The 22,254-nt window shown below is 37.6% G+C and overlaps 1 protein-coding gene across 3 annotated transcripts in view; it reads right to left on the bottom strand.

Moving 5' to 3' along the window:
- Positions 1-21,132, bottom strand: part of SLC6A11 (solute carrier family 6 member 11) — a 105,798-nt gene extending 84,666 nt beyond the window's left edge. Inside the window, exons 1-5 of one of the 3 annotated variants that reach the window (XM_032995829.2) lie at positions 20,869-21,131; positions 20,169-20,399; positions 16,060-16,194; positions 15,755-15,895; positions 14,200-14,290 (exon numbers count right to left, since the gene is read on the bottom strand). In XM_032995829.2, coding sequence (XP_032851720.1) covers positions 14,200-14,290; positions 15,755-15,895; positions 16,060-16,194; positions 20,169-20,388 — 587 coding nt within the window. In that variant the 5' untranslated portion in view covers positions 20,389-20,399; positions 20,869-21,131. Of the gene's footprint in view, positions 1-14,195; positions 14,291-15,754; positions 15,896-16,059; positions 16,195-20,168; positions 20,400-20,508; positions 20,571-20,868 lie in introns of those variants that run through there. The other 2 variants (XM_032995830.2, XM_042807035.1) reach the window with 2 other exon arrangements.
- Between the last annotated feature and the right edge of the window lie 1,122 nt (positions 21,133-22,254).

The raw sequence follows: 22,254 nt of genomic DNA, 5'->3' as shown, positions 1-22,254 counted from the left end.
AAGGTTCCTTCGTGTTCCCTCTCTGATTTGGAACAGTTTCCAAGATATTTTTCTTTTAAAAAAAACCCACAAAGCAGTAAAAAAAAAAAAACAGAACACCTAAACAGAGGAGGCAGTCTCTTATGGTCACTTTTCCATCTGTATCTGTTCAGCCAGGATCATAGGTAACAATGTTCTTTTTTACTCTGGGCCAGACTCTGTCCTCAGAGCATTCCACGTGGAATGAAAGGAGACCAACTGAAGCCACTAAGCAGAAGTAGTGCTACTGTACAGTGGCCTTTCTTGTTATATGTTTTGGTATGCTCATTTCATCCCTGCAGATTTTTCAGACCCAGCCCGTCTTTACCTTGTGAACCTTGTTAGTGATCTTCTTGTATAAAAAGCATATTTGAGTGCCAGTGCTGCACAGATTACCCATCAGTTTAGTAGAAAATTATCAGTATCTTTCAGACACCCTCTATTCCTGTGTTAAAGTGAGTTTAAGTTTCTGTCCAAAGACATGTTTTTCAAACTCTCATCTTCATCTCTCTCATTGCACTATATGCAGTTAGTATTCTTTAATTTTTGTGAAAATTTATTGGTTAGTGTATTTCGTAATCAAATGTCTTTAAGTATCATGTGCAAGTATACAGTTTCTGACATGCAGAAACTTGAGCAGACATTAACTGAGTTCTGAAAACAGTGGGATTCAAATTCCATGTACCAGAAGCCTCTGTAGATGTTTGAACTGCTAGGCCAGAGAGATACCAGCATCCAAGGTCCTGGTAAATATCTGCATGAAGACAGCGACACTGTGGATGTTTGCACTGTCAGATGCTTATTCAACTAGTTAGCAATCATGAAATCAGCCTCCTTTGTAAAACCATAATGATTGCAGTACTTCCAGACACACTGGAAGGCTGAGATGTTTGCCAGGGACACACACAAAAGTAAAGTGACGTTCTTTTTGTCACAGAGATCAGAGGCAGCTGCTTATCTAATGTGTTTGTGGCACATCACTTATTGATGAGAATGTGGCCAACCGTACAACTATAGGAAAGGCTTAAACAGCTATTTTGGGTTGGTTTACCACCAGCAGCATTTGTTCTCTCTTGTCCAAATCACTGCGGCTTTCTCACTATCTGGATAGAGAATCTTAAAAATTAAAGGCTGAGGCTCACTTCACCTCTTCTTTGCACCCTTCCTAGGCAGCAGTGCTGTGAGTTCTTGCTCAAGTCAATGCTTCCTCAACTTGTGATTGCAGGAAGCTTTAAAGGATCTCTCAGATAGTAAAATTGTCGCTTTTGTTCTATTAAAATACTAAATTCTGCTGAACAGCACAGAAGCTTTCCTGTGGGGGAAGTTGTGACATTTCCCCATGGCTGTCTAACCTGCCCTAATCGTTAACTAATTTGGAAGAGAAGATGATCCACACATTTTTGTCAAAGTCCTGCATCAGATAGGCTCTTTTCTAACAAGAGTTTTTCTTCATTCTGTTGATTGCTGCTTACTCAGTGAAGCTCAGAAAGCTGCCAAATAAATGAGACTATCTCTCAATATATAGTCCTGTATAGTATGGGACAGGACATTTGATTTATGTTTCAAAACTGAAGAGTGTTTCACAGCTTTGATCTTGCTAGTACATAGTATGTTGCTATACCTGTTGTCTAAGACAATATTGTACCATTCTGTACATTTTCTTGTGTCGAGAGATAATGAATCACAACAGAGAAGAGAAACTTCGGAAAACAGTATGAGTAATAAAAACAGTAATAAATTGACTAGGGAAGTAACAAGACGACTTTCTGGGTTTATTTTATTGAAGGATGATTTTTCTTTTTACCCTGTCCTATATATATACTTAGTAAAAAGTCCTGAGAAGTTTATAAAGTAAACTTCTAGCCTTTTGATTTCACAGGGTTATATCGTTTAGCATTCAGCATAGATTTTGTAAGTTTGTCATAGGAGTACCAGTATCAAAAAGTATCATATGAGTATGTAAGGCAGTGGAGGAAACTATCCTGAATCTTCAGCATCTTGTATACTCTGTTTAATACTCTTTTTTTAATTCACTGTGAGAGAAAACCACTCTCTATTCACAGAAAGGTGGAAAGCATTTAGTTTTGGTGAACTCACCTTCTCTTTTACAGGAAGACAACACACATTTTAACAGGCATGACCCTTATAATTGTAAGCCCGAGAGTGTAATATATACTACATACAGCTCCTATACTATATCTAATATATACTTCATTGCCTAAATGAATGTCAAAATTTGGCAATACATATGACTCAGGCTGCTTATTAAATCAGTTCTGAACTTACTTGTCTCCACATTATACAATCTCAAGGCTTAGTAGGAGTGAAGGAGACAAGAGTTCAGAAGATGCACTGCACGACTGGCTAGTGCATGCACGAAACTTCCTTTGGCTTGCTAACCTGCGTAGCTCTGGCTATGCGATAAAAACGTGGGAAAGAATGACAATGATAATGTTAATATCATATAGTAGGCATGTATCTTCAAGCAAGAGAAGGCCTTAAAAAGAAAGGATTCTTTTCAGACTATCTTTTTTTCCCCTCTAGATTCTAATATTTAGGAAACTAAAAATGGGCCGGTTGTGTCAGGTTACTTTTCAGTGCAGCAGTGTGGTAATCACTGAAACACCTCCAGAACAAGCATGAATAGAAGCATGGATACAACTATAAAGTTGAACAAAAGTAATCTTCTAGACAATTTGTAGCAGATTTAGTCACTAAAAGTATATGTTCTTTGAAAAGAACAGAGATAGTATGGGTGTCAAACTCTCACTGAGAGTCAACATGAGCCAACACTTTCACTTTTCTGAAAGTTATATACTCAGGACTAACAAAGGATACAGAATCTGTGTAGTGTACAAACCTCTCTTTTTAAGGTTTCATATAAGCTCTGAAACAGGAAATATATCCATAGGTGTCTAAACGGGCTACAATAACCCTTGTCAGATGTTGCTGGATACCCACATAGAGTCTCCAGCCATTGGAGCTCAATGATTAGAAAGATGTATTTCATCTTTTAGAAGATAATCTACAGATTACAGATTAAAGAATCTGTAATAATATTCTCTCAAACTGTAAGAATTATCTTCTGGTTATCCACTTAATTCCATACTTGGCTTTTCTTTTTTTTTTTTTTTTCCCTAGCAGCACACAGACAATTCCCAGTGATCACATTAGCATGAATCCCCCAGCTAAAGCATTATGCACAGCTCTAAAATATTTACCTCTCGCAGCATATTTTCTGACCTACACATATCAGAATGAATTATTCCTAGTTGAGACACATTTTCTGCTGTTCTGCCTAGTTCTTTCTTCTTAAAGTCCTGCATGTTCCTCTATTCATTATCCATTTTTACACTTCTTACCACATTTAAAAGGGAAGACTAAACTCTCCTCAGCAGACTTTTCTCTAAAATTTCCAGTACTGCTTGCAAATAATGACACGTGTTTCTTGTGTCAACCCCTGCCTCATTAAAGTCAGTACTTAAGTTATCTGAATGTGACACTTCTTAGTAGCTACTACTGTAGAAATACAGATATTGCATTTTTTCTTTTTTATATGTATATGTCTGTGTTTCTGTATATCTATATCAAGAAATAGAGACAGTGATGGGTAAACACAAAACACACCACTTCTCCTCTAGCCATTTCTGACCTATTTTCCTTCAACCTCTTTCACTGAAGTCATGGCAACTTCTTCTTAACCAAGTCTGAGAGTTTAACCCTGTCAAATAACTTTTTTGTACTGTTCCACTCACCTCTGCTCTATAGCTTCTTGGTATTCTCTCTCAATATATCCAATTACTCCTTCAGTCTTTTTGCAGTTTTCCCCCTACTCCTTTCTGAAAAGGCATGCAGTGACAAAAATCTCCTTTTTATTCATCACCTTCTGAGTGACATATATTAGTTATATCAGCACATATATTAGTATATCAGCACACAGTAATAGCTGTGAACTGAAAGCACCTAGAAGAAATGTAAGGCAACCTGATGGCTCAAAATTTGTACTGAGCCTTTTAGACAGTGTAGACTAGTACTTGGTTGTTCACTCTTAATTAAATGTTCATAAAATAAGAACTGCAGAGCACAAAAAACTGAGAACTGTTCCATGATTTTGTAGAATAGTTCTTCACAGTGAGCTCTTGGCTGGACAAAAAAAAAAAAAAAAAAAAATTACTCTGGCAACATATTTCTCACACTCACTGGCCCTGTACTAAATCCTAATTACAAATAAAGCTAAGAAGTGAAACTGCAAAGGAACAGGCACCCAAGGCAGTAAAGAATAGCTGATAGGTCAACAGAGAAAAAAGAAAACTGCAAATATACAGGAGCTATTTAGGAGGTCCAAAGTCCTTTGTCCACATTTACAGCTACTGGATCTTCATAAAATACTACTCTCCTGTAGTAACTTGCCATTTTCAGTATGATTCTTATTTCTACTGGCTCAATTTTTCATTTGTAGAATAAAACCAATAGTCGGAAGAATTTAAATGATTTTAAAATAGCTGTTGAAGGGACTTGGGGAAGTTATCAGTCATTTCCCTTTCCACACAGAGGACAGCTATGCCTAGGTGATTGTTTCAAGGCCTTGCACTGATTAATATTCTGTAACCTTTATAGGAATTCCACAGCAATATTTAATGAGCCTTCCTCAGGAAGTCCTCTTGACATTGCAAATCAACTTCCTTGCTGCCATATAAGAATATAGTGAAAAATCTACCAAAAAGGGTGGGGATTTTTTTTTCCAGTTTGTGTTCACCACATTCTTTTGCACAGCAAGAACATCTCTCTTTTGAGCATATAACTTGACTAAAAAAAACAAGCAACCACCCCTTCTGAATCTACAAAGCCATATTTGGAAATACTCTTAAAAATGTCTAAATTTTTTTCTTTTTTTTTCTTGTGATGATACTTTTTCAAGAGCCAAATATAGATACAGGCTTGTTTATTTGGATGGAACTATTTGCTTTACGCAGTACCCATGCTGAGATAGCCAAGTAGATGAATGTGACTGCTGCTTAACATTGTTTTCAGAGTTACTTGAGCATCTTTAAAATCCCTTGTACCAAGGTCCTTAAGATTCTCAATTTCGAGACAGTAAACAAATCTAGTGGACACATTCTTGGACAGCTGAAAATGATAGTCTATTATTTACAAAGCCACATGCATATTTAAAGGATTCCAGAGGTATTGAAAAAGATGTCTTGGAAGAGTTACAAGTTATTTGTTTGTACATCTGGTCTGGCAAATCCAATTCCCATGGTAAAGTGGCAGAGAAAATACTTATTGGGGTGGGCAACCTTGTAAAACATTAAAGTTATTTTTCAGCTTGCCCTGTGCAAGACACCTCTCTTCTGTAGGAGAACTACTAAAGCGGACTAATTGGTTTCAGGCAGCAATTGCCACCAACCACATCTTGCTTTTAGTTTTCTAGAAGATTTAAAAGTTTGCTTAGATATGACTATAGGAAGCTATCTATAATAACTCTTAAAGAAGGGTATGATCTCACTTTTGTATTTGCACAAAACCAGACATAACTGAAAGGAGGCCCTTCCATAGAGGTCTTCCCTTATATAAGTAACAAAAAGTCTATTAGAAACCAATTACAATCCTAACAAAGCCAGAAGAAACATGCCTAGTTATTTTGGCATATTCTGCTGTTGAATGCTTTGGCCAAGCTTGTCATGACACAGCTAAGGTTTTGCTATTTTAGACCTTTCACTTTTTTTAATTTCCCTGCAAGCAAGCTGTGCTACTCTCAAATATTTTCTTCCCTACAATATCAAAAATTGCATATATACACACATCTTTAAACACACATTCCTACATTAACAGTTATGAAAATGCCCTTAATATTATTGATTCTCTTTAAAAAAGGAAAGGGAAAGGGAAAGGGAAAGGGAAAGGGAAAGGGAAAGGGAAAGGGAAAGGGAAAGGGAAAGGGAAAGGGAAAGGGAAAGGGAAAGGGAAAGGGAAAGGGAAAGGGAAAGGGAAAGGGAAAGGGAAAGGGAAAGGGAAAAAGGAAAAAGGAAAAGGAAAAAGGAAAAGGAAAAAAGGAAAAGGAAAAAAGGAAAAGGAAAAAAAGGAAAAGGAAAAAAGGAAAAGGAAAAAAGGAAAAGGAAAAAAGGAAAAGGAAAAAAGGAAAAGGAAAAAAGGAAAAGGAAAAAAGTTTAACATTCTTCAGTAAAACTGAATATCTGAGCCAGCAGCTTCTAAAGGTCACAGTTTTTTAAGCACATCACTCATCTCCCTGTGCATGTTTTCCAACTATTAGCAGGTAACAATATTATTGCTAGAACTTTTACAATTGTAATTAATGGACATATTAAATAGCTCATGTATGATCTTTGCTACAAAAATGTAATTTTTATTTTTGTCAGCACTGCAGGACAAAACTTTCCAGTATTTTTTCATAGGAACCAACCAAATGTTACAAATCCCCAAAAGACATTCTAAGTAGTAGATAGTGAGGTCTATGTTTTATGAACTATATCTGAAATAACAGTATTCTAAGTAACTAAAAAAAACAAGACAAAATTTGTTCATGATACCTTCACAATCAAAGAAAAGTTCATTATTACCTTAAGTACCTACGATTACTGAAAAGGAGTTTGTAACATTTTAAAGTTACTTTTCCAAAATATAAAGGTGTGTCTCCCAACACCAAATTTTTATTCTTTAAAACTTCCCATTATAAAAACCTGTTTCAGATACAAATATATTTATTCAGACTCCTACTGTTTAAACAAAGGTTTTTACAATAATTATCTTAAAAAATATTAATGGCAATTTTTGGCTGCATCCAAACACAAGCATAGGAAAAACTATTTATTCCAATTACCAGACAGCCTTATCATTGAAGAGAAAAAGAAAAGCACACATTGCCAACAGACTTAATCATGATACAGATATAATCTTCCTAGTTTCCTCCACCAAAAAGCTCTAATGCTGCATAATTGTTTGTCTGGGGAGTAGACAACTGGTTGGATAAAATGACTGGGACTAGATGCCTGGAGGTGGGAAGTAGTAATATACCTGATTAAGAGACAACTGAGAGAACAATTTGAACTGTCCAGGAAAAGTGACTGGGATGAATTATAATACAAAGAAGAGACAGCAGTGGGAAATATACATGGGAATGGCAGGAATGGATGTAATCCTAGGGAAGGATACTAAACTGGATAGTTGTGGTGGGGATGCCAGGCAGGCACTAGCTTGGACCAGGGAGTAACAAATCAGCTGAGGAATTAAGATAGGAATTGAGTTAGCTCACCAATGTCCCAGAAACATGCTGACATTTAGGTTCTCCCTCTGAATAGACCTTTCAAAGTGTCCGGAACTAAGATTAGAAACATGGGGAATGAAGAGCTGATTTGCATAAACAGAAAGAAGATACTAGGATAGGGAAACAATCAAAATTCTCACCCATTATGTCAGAACCCCCTATTCATAGCCCTCCTCTATACTAAAGCCTATAAAGTCTTCTACCAAGAGAACTCCCTAGCTATAAACTTCTTGTTATTTTGCAGTAGGTAGATTCAGAAAAAGCTTTCACTCTCTCCTGTTAGTACTGTGTATAAACAATTAAATATTTATTGGCATAAAGACTGGAACTGAATGGTCTGACTATTAACCTATAAAGTATCAGAATAGTCTCCCTCAACCCTTTTTGTCCTCAAGAATCCCCTTCCATCTCAACCATCTAGACCGTACTGAGACAGTGGGAGAATAATCCTGTTAACTTCTGGCCAGGGCAACCACCTGAGATGTTAGCATCCTGGTCTATACTCTATGATTATTTAACTTTTATATGAAGTACAGCAAGTTCAAGAGAAAATGGTGAAATTCCCACCCCATACGGAACATTCAAAAAAATTGAAAATATGTATTCAATTTCTTGCAAGCAAAATACAGCAGAGAGCTTTCTAAATACTGAATCATTAGAACAATGACAACAAAAAGTTACTACTTTTTTTTTTAATAATTCCCTTAAATTTTCATGCAACTGCACAAAATAAAATGTTTTGTTTGGAGCGAAATAGCAATTACTTGTTTGAAACAAGTGTTACAATGTCCAGTTAAGTAATTTCTTTTTATCTTTATCTTTGGACAAAGCTGACTTGCATACATTTTTTTGTTTCTTAATTGAAATAAAATTTGCACAAACCTAATGCTAAATAGTAGGAAAAATTGTCTTGGGCCCCTCGTACTGAGCACTTTTACTCTCTCTGTAGTGCAGATCCCCTTCTGTAAAATGGGAATAATTTGACCTTATCGAGATTTTGTGAAGATAAGCGAAAGTGTAAATAATCAAGGAAACTATGATTGCAAAGCCATTGACACCATGAGCACTCTAGGGAGCCTTGATTAAATTAATAACTCTGTTAGCAGAGCAGGAACCTAATAATAATGAGATTATAAAACATAGGAAAATGAACAAAGAGAAGAACAACAAAATGTTGAATACCTGCACAGTGTTTGCTCCCTATCTATCCTCTAGCAAGAGCTAAGCAGATCTATTGAAAAATATATTAGGCAGTTCTTCAACTGAAGATGACCATATTCATAAAAGATGTGAACTTAAAATCGCACAGCCTTACTTCCAGTATTTCCTAATACCCAAATACTTGACTTAGCAATTTTTAAATTCATTTTCTCTCTGTAGTAAAAATGTTATGTGCAGTGTTCAAGATAAAAATCAAAAACTGTGGAAGTTCATCTGCCTGGTTTAGGGTAACGTTTATCCCTCAGTATTAAGTAATTGGCTTAGCATTTGGACACCTATCCCATTTAGTTCTTTCAACTGAAACTAGTCAAAGTCAGTGGTTTTGAGGCAAAACCAGATGAAGAGCTCACGTGACTCCAAACAAAAGGCAATTTTCACACAGCCTCTTATGAGCTGAACAGAAATGAGCAAGTCTGGCACAACTCAGTGTTCTACAAGACATGCACAAAGGGCCTCATTCTGAGAAGTGCTGAAGGTCTCTGGGTACTGAGCACTGCAGGATCAGGCTCAACTTGCTAATGACTTTTCATAGGGTAGTGGGGATTAACCACAGTGTGACTCCTGAAGTCATTTGCAGCCTGAATGAAACAGGAAAAACTCTTTTTGACTTTGCATGGAAAGGGTTTGTGCCTTTTCCTTTTTGCTGAGAACAGCCCCTTTTCTTTTCCCTAGACAAAAAAAATGTTTTTTCTCACTAGGCTTTACTTGGAAATGCTAAGGATGTGTCACCCCCTCCAGAGAATGACAGGCCAACAACCAGACCTTCTTTAACAGAGGACTAAGTTGTTGTTATACAGCCAATAAAAAACTATTGAGGTGGAATCAACCACAAAACCATGGGTCCTCTGTCTGTCCAGCTCCCTTCCCAGGCACCAGAAACCTTAAAATCCTGACCCTGGTGACAGACTGCAGTAGCAGCCAAAAGAGCACAGACATGGTTGCTGCCCCCTATACCTGCCAGACAATTTCCTCTCCTAAAAAAGCACGCAGAACTATGGAGTAGAGTATCTTCTCCTCTCTATTTCCTTTCTGTTTCCCAGGCTATAAATATAGCTTCATCCATGGTCGTGGGCTCTCTTTCATGGGACTGCTTTAACATACCCAAAATTATCAAAACCTTTATTATTACTGCAGCTACCACTATTAACTGTTTAAAGTTTGGACACTAAAAATTCCATGTGTTGTACCTTAAAATTATTATGTTTTCTTAGAAAATGCTTAATCAAACTATACAACTGGCATGAGAGAAAGTCTATAAATGGTAGCGAACTGGACAGTTTCTGAATGCTGAGCACCAGTATGAAATTAAAAGTGAAGTTTCAGACTCTTGCCTGTCCTTCTTTGGAACATAGCATCAATGAGTTTGAAGAATAAAAAGTGAATTTTGATCGATTCTGCTGCTTACTTTAGAAAACTGTATACGTAGGTGGAATGTTAACTTTCTCAGGGCTATGGCTTGTGAGATCTTTTTAAATAAGGTAAGAAATCCTTTAAGCTCCTGATTTCTCCCAGAATTGTCAACACTGATACCTGTATTCAGTGGCAAATCTGCAAACTCAATGAAGTCTTAAAACATTAACAGGGATAGACATCTCTAAGCAGGAAAACAAGTAAAGAGGGTCCAAACTCCCAGACTTTGCCTACTGCTCCTCTAGCAGAATCAGATCATTTTCCCCATATATCTACAGATAAGTAGTTTTCAATTACAGGCTCTCGAAAATATTTTAAGTTTTGAGGTCTTTGCATGTACAGCAAGATTCTTATGAGTGTACCAAAAGGAAAATAGCATCTAGGACCTACTGCAGTAGGTCTTTATCTCTAAAGCCTTTGCCTTTTTTTTTTGTTTTTTTTTTTTTCCCTAAGTAAACAAACATCTATCCAAGACAATAGCTCTGTGTGACCCAGCCATTAAAGCTGAGAATGTTGAGTTATCAGAGGAAGTGGGTCTATACCTGCTAAGGTAGCAAGAAAACAGTATCCTCTGTACTGACCTGAGGAAGGGTAACTACTAGTCTGCATGCCAGAAAAGCTTCATAGTACTGCAAAGTATCCTCTCAGTCATCACTGCACTTGGGTGAGTTGCTGTTTGATTTCAGCAATAGCTTTAGGAGTAGCCAAGGCCACAGAGGCACTAAAAGCTAGGCATATTTCAGCAGAGAGGCAGAATTCTTTATTTGCAATTCTCAAACCAGCTGAGGATTCAGATTTGCTTCCAGTCACAAATAAATAAAGGCTGAGTTTTCTAGCCGAGATGGTGGAAAACACCTAGTAGTGCTAGTTAAATGAGAGAGAGAGAAAGAGAGCAAGAAAGACACATTCATTTTCAAAGCCAGAAGTAAAGACATCCTTTTGGGTCTAGTGTATTCATTCACGTGTGCGCACACACACGGAACCAAATCCAGTTTGTGCCCCTGCTACTAACCTCTGCTGGCATTTACATAATGCCAGTCTAGACTACTGTGTGATACATAGCAACCTGGATATTCCTCAGCATTATTAACTCTTAGACTGAGAGCACTGGACTTGAAAGAAACACATAGCACTGCCAAAACATGTCTTTGTGTAAATACTGAGTCTTCACCATGCCTTTTTCTTCTTTTGGTTTGGTTTGGATTTTTTTTTCAATTAAAAAAACCTGAAAATACTGCAGATACTCCAGAAGACTGGGGTAATGTGATATGATTATCAAAGGAAAGATGTAACATCAGCCTGGAAGTTTACAAATGCACTATTCTGTTCTAGATATAAGTGAGATCACATACAGTAAGCAAATAGGATCACTATTCACAATAATGAACACTTTATTTCACAGATTATCTCAAGCGCAGATGGACCAAAAATATCACCAAACAAACTAAAACCACAAAACCCAATTTTTTTCCCCCAGTTGACCCTTTACACAATAAATTAGTTTTATGTGACCATGACTTAGAAGAATTCCAATTGCAGAGAGCAAAGTGTAAAGGTTTTAAATGGTGTGGTTGTTCAGAAGAAACCTAGAGCCTTCCCCTTCCCTGCACAGGCACCAACTTAATTAATTGTAAGGAACCTGGTCGTTATGCAAATGAATTCAGTCCTGTGATTGGTTATTGCAGCAGTGAAGGTTCTCAGACACTAACCACACAAGTTCTGAAAAGAGCAACAGGCATTTGCTCTGTGCAGTCTACCCCATCAACTTTCCTTTTACTGTTTGTTTCAAAAAGAGTCTTTCAAAACTTGATGGTTCCTGACACCAGAATGTATAAAGGAGTAAAGTCACATCATGTGAACAAGACCTCTGGCTAAGTGAAATAACATTTCTTGTAGCGCTTATCTACAGACTATAAGATGAATTGCTGGACAAATTAACTAGTCTAGTAATATATTTACTTCATATTAACTACTCTGCAATCTGCACAGCATATCTACATGCAAAGACCTCCACTCTGCACTTATGTCTGATATATTTAAGACATAAAACTTAATGATAGTCTTCTGTTCATTCCACTTAGTTATTTTAATGAAAAAATCAGTCCTGTTATTTAATAAAGCTCATTCATCCACTTCTAAACTAGATTGTCATGTCTGTTTTAACTTTTGAGGCCATGCAATGTCATACCTACTTAAAATTTAACAAGGCAAACACCTTCCTCAGCAGGAAGAGAGTACATTTATTTTCCAGGGGAGAAAAGCTACACAACGTCAGTTTTGCTTGGACAGAGAAAGCAGATAAGTCTAATATCTTAAGCTATTTTGACCAGTAAACTTAGTATTACGAAAAGTTTTTCCACAACACAACAAAGAAAGTAGTTTCAAATAAATAACAACTTATTTCATTTACCTTCTCTTTTGTTTTTTGTGATTTTAAGTTTTGGAGTGTATATTTTCAACTTTGTATACACAAGACTGTAAAACAAGTTTGAGAAAAGGCTAAATCTGATTATCCCTTCTAGTTTCATAATTCATTCATAACTCAACCAATATCAGGTAGGCAAGGATGCCCCAAATTTGAAGGATTTAAAACCCACTGTAACTTGAAACCAAGTTTAGCTATAGAATCTTACTTAGCTTAATTTTTAGAGAATTCTGAGGTGGGGACACGCTTAAAATCTGTTTGTGCATCAAAATAACACTAACATGGGAATTTAGGCAATCCAAAGATGAGCTCTAACAAAAAAACAAAACAAAACAAAAAACTAGAAACATGAGGATATAAAACATAGTCTGTGCCCTCCATATAATTCAACTGAGTGCTGCTTACTTTTCTGGGTAATTGGAGTTACCATCAATTGCTGATTTTTTAATATTGTTGAATAGGCAAAAGAAATGCAGTGGGTAGATAAATAAGGCTAGTACTGGAAAAAATACTTTGTTCATTTACTCTAACTATATGAATTCTTAGTTCTAGTTATCCCAAAGAACTGTAAGATATTTTTGTTAAAATGATGAAGTCATAGGAAGAAGAGATGACACCTAAAATACTCTTGATTATTCTGAAACATTAGCTGGGAAGTCGGTGGAGTAGGTATATTTTGATTTAACATGTTTGGTGCTCAAATTATTACAAATTTTAACAGAAAATAGAATTATGGTTTTAACCAGAGAGTGAATGAATTTTTATGCTTTGATTAGATTTAATTTGGTTTTGTTTTTTTTTTTTTTATTTTTAAATAAAAGAGTATTATTTACTGAAGCAACAACTACCACCCATTAAGGCTAAGGTAACTAATGTAACAAGACAAAGAGGTTCAGATGCAAAGACAATAGTATATGCTAACTTTCAAGAAAATTATGTCAATGTAGAATTCTCTCTTTAAGGATAGTCTTAATTTATGATCCTTTCAAAGTGTAGCTATTTCTGTCCTGAACATAAAACAGAGGTCTGAACATACAGCCTCAGAATAAGGCTCTATCTTAAAAATGAAATGAATTATATTAGAATGGTCCCTGAAAAAATTTGAACAACCCAGAATTCTGTAACACACTTTGAATTGTGAGATATTTAGTATTAAAAGTAATATGCCATATCTATGACTGTCTTGACACACACTGTGCTCTGTAAGGATCAAATATGCAAATACACATGCAATAGTGAAATATTTATAGTAAGAAAAAATGTATCATCACCAAATCAGACTATATTTTGTAAAAATATATTCTCTAACAAAAAAATCAGAATCAAGGAGACGCAAGAGAGTTAAATTCTCCCATTATTATAGCTGAAAAATTAACAAATAATGAGATACAGAAGCCAAAGTATTAGTTAGCTCAAACAAGAATGAAGATGCAACTCTCAAACTCTTAAGAGAAGCATTATCCTGAGAGGGGGAAAAAAAATATAAAAAAAAAAAAAAAAAAAAACAAGAAATATTTAGAATCATCCTCTTTCTTTCACCTCTGCCTCCTCATTAGTATGGGTTTGAGGCTCTTTCCTCCAGCAGCAGGAGCCAAGCTCCCAAGCAAGTGGCACACTTTGTTCTATGTTCTTTCAGGATATGGAATTCCTTTCCTTGTAACCTCTAAAAAAAAAAAGAGTTAAAACTCTCATCCTGACTCTCTTGGGCTGTATAAGAACATTTCCATCTGAACTCACATCACTAAGTGCTATAGGGTTACAAGTTACCTAATCATGTGAAAATGATCAAAATATTGGAAGATATTGATTAGTCTGATCAAACGTAAAGTTTATATGCACTTACTCCCAAAATTCCATCACTGGAGAAGTGGCATTTTGTAGAGACAGTTGACTGCAGTTGCTCATATTAAGTTTTTGAAATTCCACACAGTTTTCTATAAAAGAACAAAAAAAAAAGTTTGTTATATTGACATGTAAGTACATTTCTTCTTGTGAGTTGTCCAGTTAATGCATCTTGTAAAGCCACCATTCTATAATACATTTTGTCTATGTGGTTAAAGGATTTCTAGGTGCACTAAAATGCCACAGCTGCTACTTCTGCAACACTGTATTTTGATCACCAGATCACAGGCCTATCCCAGAAAATCATCCATGCAGTATGCTACATTCCCCTATAACACTTCCAAAAGGCACAGTTGCAATGTCAAGGGACAATAAAACATCCGAGGCAGAAGAAAGACGCTTTGAGAAACTGAGGCAATTGACTAAGAATTACAACATATTCCTACTCCAACTGCTCGGTCAACGGCCAATGGTAACAACTGGCTTATGAAACACTGCCAGCAACAAGTTTCCACTTTGCCTTAATATGGCAAGTGAAAAGTCGCTCTGGCTTATTATTATCTCTAATACAGAGAAAGGAGATCAAAGCAGCTCAGCGTTGTTGAGTTGACACTTAGTATTTGAACAGCGATCAACATTGGCTAAGCTCCTTGGCAGACTTGCCAAAACCGATACTGAAGCCTTCCACATCTATTGGGCCCAAGACTAATTCCCTAACATAACTTAAACTGCAAGATTTCAGATAGCTTTAGGTGTGCTCAAAGAACACAATAATGACCAATTAATAAAAACCATGAAACACAGTACACAACTGGTACATGATTTGAAATTGGACAGAAATATAAGGAATAAATGCAAAAACTTCAGGAACACTGAAATAAGGGCGTTGGTATGGACTCCTTCCATAGATGATTATGATCTTCAGATGCAATAAGTAGAGCATTACAGACAAAAATTATCAATGAGAGGACAGATACAGAGCCCTATACTGCAAACCCTTATGAATGCACACCTCATCTTTCATGTAAGAGGCTACTTTGCATGCAACAAGAATTATTTATGTGACTAAATTTTCAGAATTAGCTTGACGAACATTATTCCTCAACATCTGGCATTAAAAAGAGCGAATCCAAAGTTCCACATTTAATATTTTCCTCTCCATTTAAACTCCTGATTTCATTAAAGTGAAAGAGCAAGATTGTAACCTGTTATCAGCTCTTCAGTAGAATTCACTTACTGTATTCAGGGAAAATACATATGATTGCAAATGAGAGTCTTGGGATTTAGCAGAATATCTTACAGAATTAACAAAATCCAAAGTCATCTTCTGCTATCTGCCATTATATTCTGCAGGAACAAATGTTTATATAATGACCTAAACGAAAGAGGTATGAATAAGTGTTCACTCCAGGATCCCTTTATCGTGGTGTAGTGTGATGTGATCGGCCAATTTCCACAGACATTTCTCCCAGAATAGTTTTGTTCCTGACATTTTTAATATATTCATCAATTACTTGAAAGTATTTGTATAGCAATAATCTCTACTGAGATCATACCTGTATTCCATTCATGCCCACAGGTAGCCCAAGGAAGTTCTGTAGTAAAGCAGTTAAACAAATAGAAGATAGCCCATGCTAAAATGATGATATAATATACATTTAGGTGTGCCTCTATAACTTGGGTAGCATATCCAATGCCTAGAGAAAAATAAAGTGAGACACAATAAGAAAATTTATTTTTCAGGTAATTTAAAAGCAGATGCATGTTACTTTAGGTATATCTTAACTTCAATCTTGATACAATTCATTTTACTTCAAATTTAATGCATTCTTTCTCAGTAGAACACGGAACTGTTTGTTACCTTCAAATAGAGGGCAAACTTTCCTCCAGCATGTAATGCCTCCTTCACTAGTAAACTGTCCCAAGGCTGTCTCCAAGAAAAATACTGGTATTCCACAGCAAATAAAAAAAACCACATATGGGATGAGGAAAGCACCTACAAGCAAACATTGAGGGGGTAATGGTTATAATGAATAAAGTTCCTTGAAAGCATACTTGAGAAATTAATTTTCTTAGTAAAGGAAAGGCCATCTATTAGCCATCTCTCAGGCATTGTCCTGAAAGTGCAGCAAGCGTTTACTCCTGGCCCCAAATATCAAGTTAACCTGTAAGTCAATGTCACGAACTAAAAAAGACCAAAGTTCCTCAGTATAGACTAAACTCTGTTCATGTGTCTCACAATCCTGCTCCGATCACCACCAAGTCAGTCTACACTATGTTCTCTTTCTTGCTTTTCTCAGGAGAGCAGGGATGAAGAAATGTTATGGAAATTAAATCCAACAAGTCCTTTGTATGTTATTTGGATAAGCCTGATGATAAGGATTATGAAAAGGGAATGATGAAATACACTTTAGAGCTACTCACAAGAATAGGAAAACAGAGCTTGGCCTTATCATCTAGAAACATTAATGTGAAATTGTAGGAAAATAATAAAGCATCAACATTTTTGTTAGATGCTGACAGTAAACTCTAGCATAGACAATGAATAGTACAATTCAATGCTGAAGCGTTGCATACAACAACACAAATCTTCCCTTTTTAATACATAGCAGAAGTATTGTATTATTTAATGATTGATCATGTTATAGGCATGGCACCTAAGGAACTGTGAAATATACAGAAGCAAAGTCATGAGAGGAGATACATACTTTAGGCCTAATATCACTTGCTAATGATTTATATTTTAGGTATTCCATTTAGAACTGGACCTAAACAATAAGGAATGAAATACAGCCTTCTGACTACAGAGAGAATCCATTAACATATAAGGCATAAAGAATTTTTTTCCTCCTTCCTCAAGTACTCAAACTTTCTGATGAGACAAACAATGAGGTAGAAAGCAAGCAGCTATATTTGTTTAGACTGAAACAAGGAAAGGAGGAAATAAATACTGAGAAGAAAGCACAAAATAACTGATTCTGCCATTTTTACTTACACCAAGAAAGTTTCCCTGGTTTAACCAGGCAGACTAGTGCAGCAAAGTACCACACAGAATAATTTATCTGAAGTCTTAGAAAAATTACAAAGCATTAACTAATTAAGTTATGAAAATAAAGGTTAGTGCAACATCCATAATGTGCTGTAGACCAGCCTCAACCTACTAGCTCCCTAACAGATAATCTCACAACACAAGCTTCATTTAAAGCTCCCATTAAATGATGTAAGTATCCCACCATCCGTTCTATTTCAAATCAACACAAGAGGTGCTAAACACACAAAAGTTTTGGTGGATGCAGTTTTTCCTAGGACGATGAGTTTCACAGTGCTGTGCATCATTCCATACATTGATCAGTTCTTTAGAGCACCAGCAATAGCAGCATTTCCTTCCTTCAGTGGGAGTCTTGAAAATAAATTTGATCATTAATGAGCAGCACACCTTAATAGCTACCCTCTCTAATACTAAACCTCTGTCAGAATATTAGCTATGAACAAAATGTTTCTGAATATACTTCAGGAAAATTTCTACAACAACAAGGCAAATAGGTATCCCATTCATGATCTTAGAAAACAAAAAGAAAACCCACAGCAAAACCCAAACACCACAACACACTCATAAACTGCAACACTTCTTATGCTTTAGTCACTTTGATTAGAAAGTGGAGACAGCTAAGTACAGCTGCTTTGACTTGTAGTTTCTTTCTTCAGACCCAGCACATCAAAAGAGATTTCTTCATGAGTAGTCTCTTCCCTCAACCAGGCAATCTGCCTATAGTTGAATCTCAGCTGCATCTCCAGCAGAACACATGGATTTCCCAAAGAATGGAATCTTTGCATCCAAAACATGGTTTCTCTGTGTAATTTACTGTGTAGGTGCTTTTAAGAAAATCCTTATAGGCCAGGTAAACTACTGGCCAGTCTCAAATCCAGCTTGGTCCACTCATACAGACGATCATAGCAAGTTTAACATGGCAACTTGTTGAAATTGAAAGCATTAGTTTTGATTCTATTTTTCCAACACTGTTCTACAACAGCTATAGATTGTGAAAATTAGAGGACCTCAGGTTTCCCAGCTTGCAAACAGATCATATTCTAAGAAATATTTCATTATAAACACAGATATAAGTTAGTTTTCCTAAAAAAAACCCACTAAATATCCGTGAGAACTAATTAAAATTAGAGGCTTATGCCTACACTACCTGTTATGACTCAAAGTATCGGAGAGAGGTCAGACCTCAGAAGGTCCATGCTACTGCTTCTAGATTCATCCTGTATCTAGGAAGTTATTTCATAACTAGCTCACATATCTTACAATTGTCTTCACTTACCACACACTAAGTAGTTTTCAGTATTTACATCTGATGCATCAAACAAGTCCAACTCTGGTCTAATTCCAGCAGGGCATTCCAGAGATTTACAAAAACACAGGTCATAGACCAAGTCCTTATTGAATGAAATTGAAGTCAATGTCAAATTTCCCATGCTGCCAGGACATGGACAATTAAACCACACACATTAATTCTATCCTTAAAGAATAGAGTGGTGATTAAGTATGACATCTAAGTAATTACTTTTTCACCAAATCACCCAAAAACTTCGTTAGAAACTTTTTTACCTAATGTTGTAGCCTTAAAAATAATAACATCACATTTTGACAAGACAGCATATACATACAAATGGGCATATAAAGGTTACTGTATAAATAAGGAAATCTTCATGATATGCCAAAAAACTCTTTCATTCTTTTTCTCTGCCAAAATTTCTCTGGGAAAAATTTGACAATCGACAAGAAACTGTTCTGCATATCATATCCAGCATATTAATATTTATGTACTAACACCAGTACTTGGTAGCATCATTGTGAAAACAGGTGGAGTCTTGTTATCTCAGTTTTGCCCAAGCAGAGATATGTAAAGGACCTGCAAACCACAAACACATCTTCCACGGTAGTATTAGCCTTATAGAAACAGCAGGCAAAAATAGGCCAAAGCCATCCCTGAGTTCAGACAACCGTGCCTAGTTTTGAAGGGATAAGGGAAAGAAACTTGGCACAATATTGTTAACAAACAAACCTATTAAAGAACAGATCTTTGCATATCAGTTGCTGAACATATTATTTTTCTTCCAGCGTATGTGCTTACACTAATGCTGATCCAGGCTGCAAGGGGGGACAATGTTGAATCCAATCCACAGAATTCTAAACTACGTTTTTGATTTACTTTTCTTTCTTTATTGCTTCTCAAGTCATAGCTGACATACTTATTCTTAGTTGTCACATATCTTACATGGTTTATACTTAACTATAGCCAATAGATGCCACATGTTATACTTTTGTAGATGTTAAGTCTGTTCTTTTCTCTCTCAAATAACATTTGTACTCTCAGTTTTATAGGGTTTTCTCTCTTCTTTGAGTAACAGGGAGCTTCTACATCTTCCTCTACACTACTGTAGTGATTTGGGAAGTAATGGGTTAAAAAAAGTATGGTTGAATTAAAGAAATTTTCATATGACAAAGAAAAAAGTAATATTTGTAGCATTATCAAAAACAATATTCATCCTCTCCAAAGTATACTTCTGTGAAAAATAAACTACTACATTCTTTTCTACATCAGACAAACTTATCTAAGTACGCTTGGGTCTGTATTTACATGAAGAAAACACACATCGTACTATGATAACAGGACATGGGCTTCTTCTGCATTAAAAATCTTGCAGAAGAAAATATCTCAATTTACTAACACAAAAGAAACTTGTGAAAGTAAGCCACACAATATTTGGAGAGGAGAAGGAAAGAGAAACACAACAATTTTTTTTCTTACTTGTCAGATACTTAATACTTCCCTAGCCACAGATACACTGAAATCCTGAATACCTATCTCTTATTAGTGCAGGAAATCACTGTAAAGCATTCTTAACTGTTTATTTTCCACATGTTTATGGTGAGCTGTAAAGCAACATATGATACCATCTTACCTCCTCCGTTCTTGTAGCAAAGATATGGGAATCTCCATACGTTTCCCAACCCAATAATCTCCCCTGCCACAGAAAGCACAAATTCAACCTTATTGTTCCAGTGACCTCTTTCATGAACTTTCTTATCATTTCTGTGGACGAGGTTGGTACTTGAAGCTTCTGGGTCCAAAGCATCTTCTGGCTTGCCATTAATTATAGGAATAGTCTTTTCAGCTGTCATGACTGTTCAGCCTAGGGGACAACAAAAGAAAAACATACAGATGTTTTAAGTCATTTGCTAGTAATAACCTTCAGTGACTAAAGAAGTCCTTCAGCATGTCATTGGCTTCTTATTGCCTACCTAAATTTGCAGGTGAAAGTGAAGGAGGCAACCCCATAAGGCTGGAAATGTTGTAAAGAAGGAATAAAAGGAAAGGAAAGGGGGAGGGGTGGGGGGTGTGGAATCAGACTATGTACAAGGGAAGGAGAAGATTTCCAAGTTGAGACAGACAACTTAGTAGTACGACAATATTTTAAGGCACAGACAGTGAAGCCTTTCAAAAATCCCTCCCCAAGCAAGGATCCCAGCTTGACTAACCTACCAGATGGCAGAGATCTCCCCGGCACACAATCGAGCGCCGAAGAAGAAAGAGATGGGGAGAAGGGGGCCCGAACGGCTCTGGCCTGCCTGGAGGAGTACGGGAGCTTCCAGACTACTCACCCAGGGCTCTGCCTGTGCCTGCGCGGCCGGGAGAGGGTGGGGGGTGTGCAGCCCAGCGCTCGGCTCCGCGCAGAGCTCCGCCGGTTGCCGCTGTGCGCTGGGTTGCGCGGGAGGGACGGGGCAGGGCGGGCAGCGCTCGGCTGACGAGGAGCCGGGAGCCTCCTCCTGCTCGGCGGCTGCTGCCCGGCCGGCCGGCGCGGAGAGGATGCTCCCCGCGCTCAGGAGCCGGAATTTGCGAATGCTCAGCCTTCCCCGCAGCGATGGTATAACACACGCCTCCCCCCTCCGCCCACCTCAGGCTGTCCCGCCAGCTCCCCCCCCTCCTCCTCCTTTTCCTCCTCCTCCTCCTCCACCCCGCATCCCCGCCCGAGCATCCCCAGCCCCTCGCAAAGCAACCAGGGCCCGGCTTCTTGCACACACACACACACACACACACACCCCCGGCTCCCCGCTACGCGAGGGGGAGGCGACCCGCGGGCGGCTGGCGGAGGGGCCCGCGGTGGCGGCTCGCTGCGCACCTGCGGAGCCCGGCCCCGGCCCCGCCGCAGCCGGGGCTTGGTGGGGTGGCGGCCTGGCAAAAAAAAGGAACCCGCCGAAAACAGATGACAGTGGCTTCAGCTAGAAAAAGGCGGGAGGGGGAGGGGGAGGAGAATGAGATAAAAAAAAAAATGTGGGGGGAACATTTGGGAAGTGTGGAAACAATGTGGGCGCTTTTGAGTTACGCTGGGAAAATGCAGAAATGGCCCACGTGGGCATTTCTAGCTGGGGTTTTGCTTAAAATTGAAGCTAAATGAGTGTAAAATAGAAGCAAGAGCAGGAACAAAATAATACACACTGGTTTGTTTCAGGTTGAATGAACTATTTTAAATAAATAATTTATTTTCCACTTAATTTTCTACACACATACATCCCCCCTTTATTTTTTTTTTGGTAGGTCAGTTATTTCCACCCCATGTTTCTCAACCCAGACTAAATACCTCTTCCATTACCCTTCTCTGCAGCTTCTCCTTGGCAAATGGCAAAACCCAACTCAGGTTTTAGCTTCAAATCTTCCCTCAGATCCCACCTCTCAGCTGCAGCTGTGATCACCAGTGTTTTGCTCTGCAACTACAGGAGATGCACTTTGGAACACTGTCTCTTCAACCCTGCATTACGTGTAAGCGTGCTGGAGGGTGCTGTCCCAGAGCCAGCGTGCCCTTCCACTGAATTCCCTCCCTCTTGCCCTCCAGCTCCGTGGACTTTTCACACTGCCAGGAAAACTGTGATCCAGTGCTCACTGAAGACAATGGAAAGATGCCCATGGATAGATTTTATATTAACTTTAGCTGACTTTGGAACTAGAGCTTGATCATACCCTGCTTATAGATGTAGCCTCAGTGTGTTTAC

This window comes from Tyto alba, unplaced genomic scaffold (assembly GCF_018691265.1).
Source record: "Tyto alba isolate M040663 unplaced genomic scaffold, T.alba_DEE_v4.0 Super-Scaffold_49, whole genome shotgun sequence".
Taxonomy (NCBI): Eukaryota; Metazoa; Chordata; class Aves; order Strigiformes; family Tytonidae; genus Tyto; species Tyto alba.
Note: the sequence above shows the minus strand (reverse complement) of the source record. Positions and strands in the feature narration are given on the sequence as shown.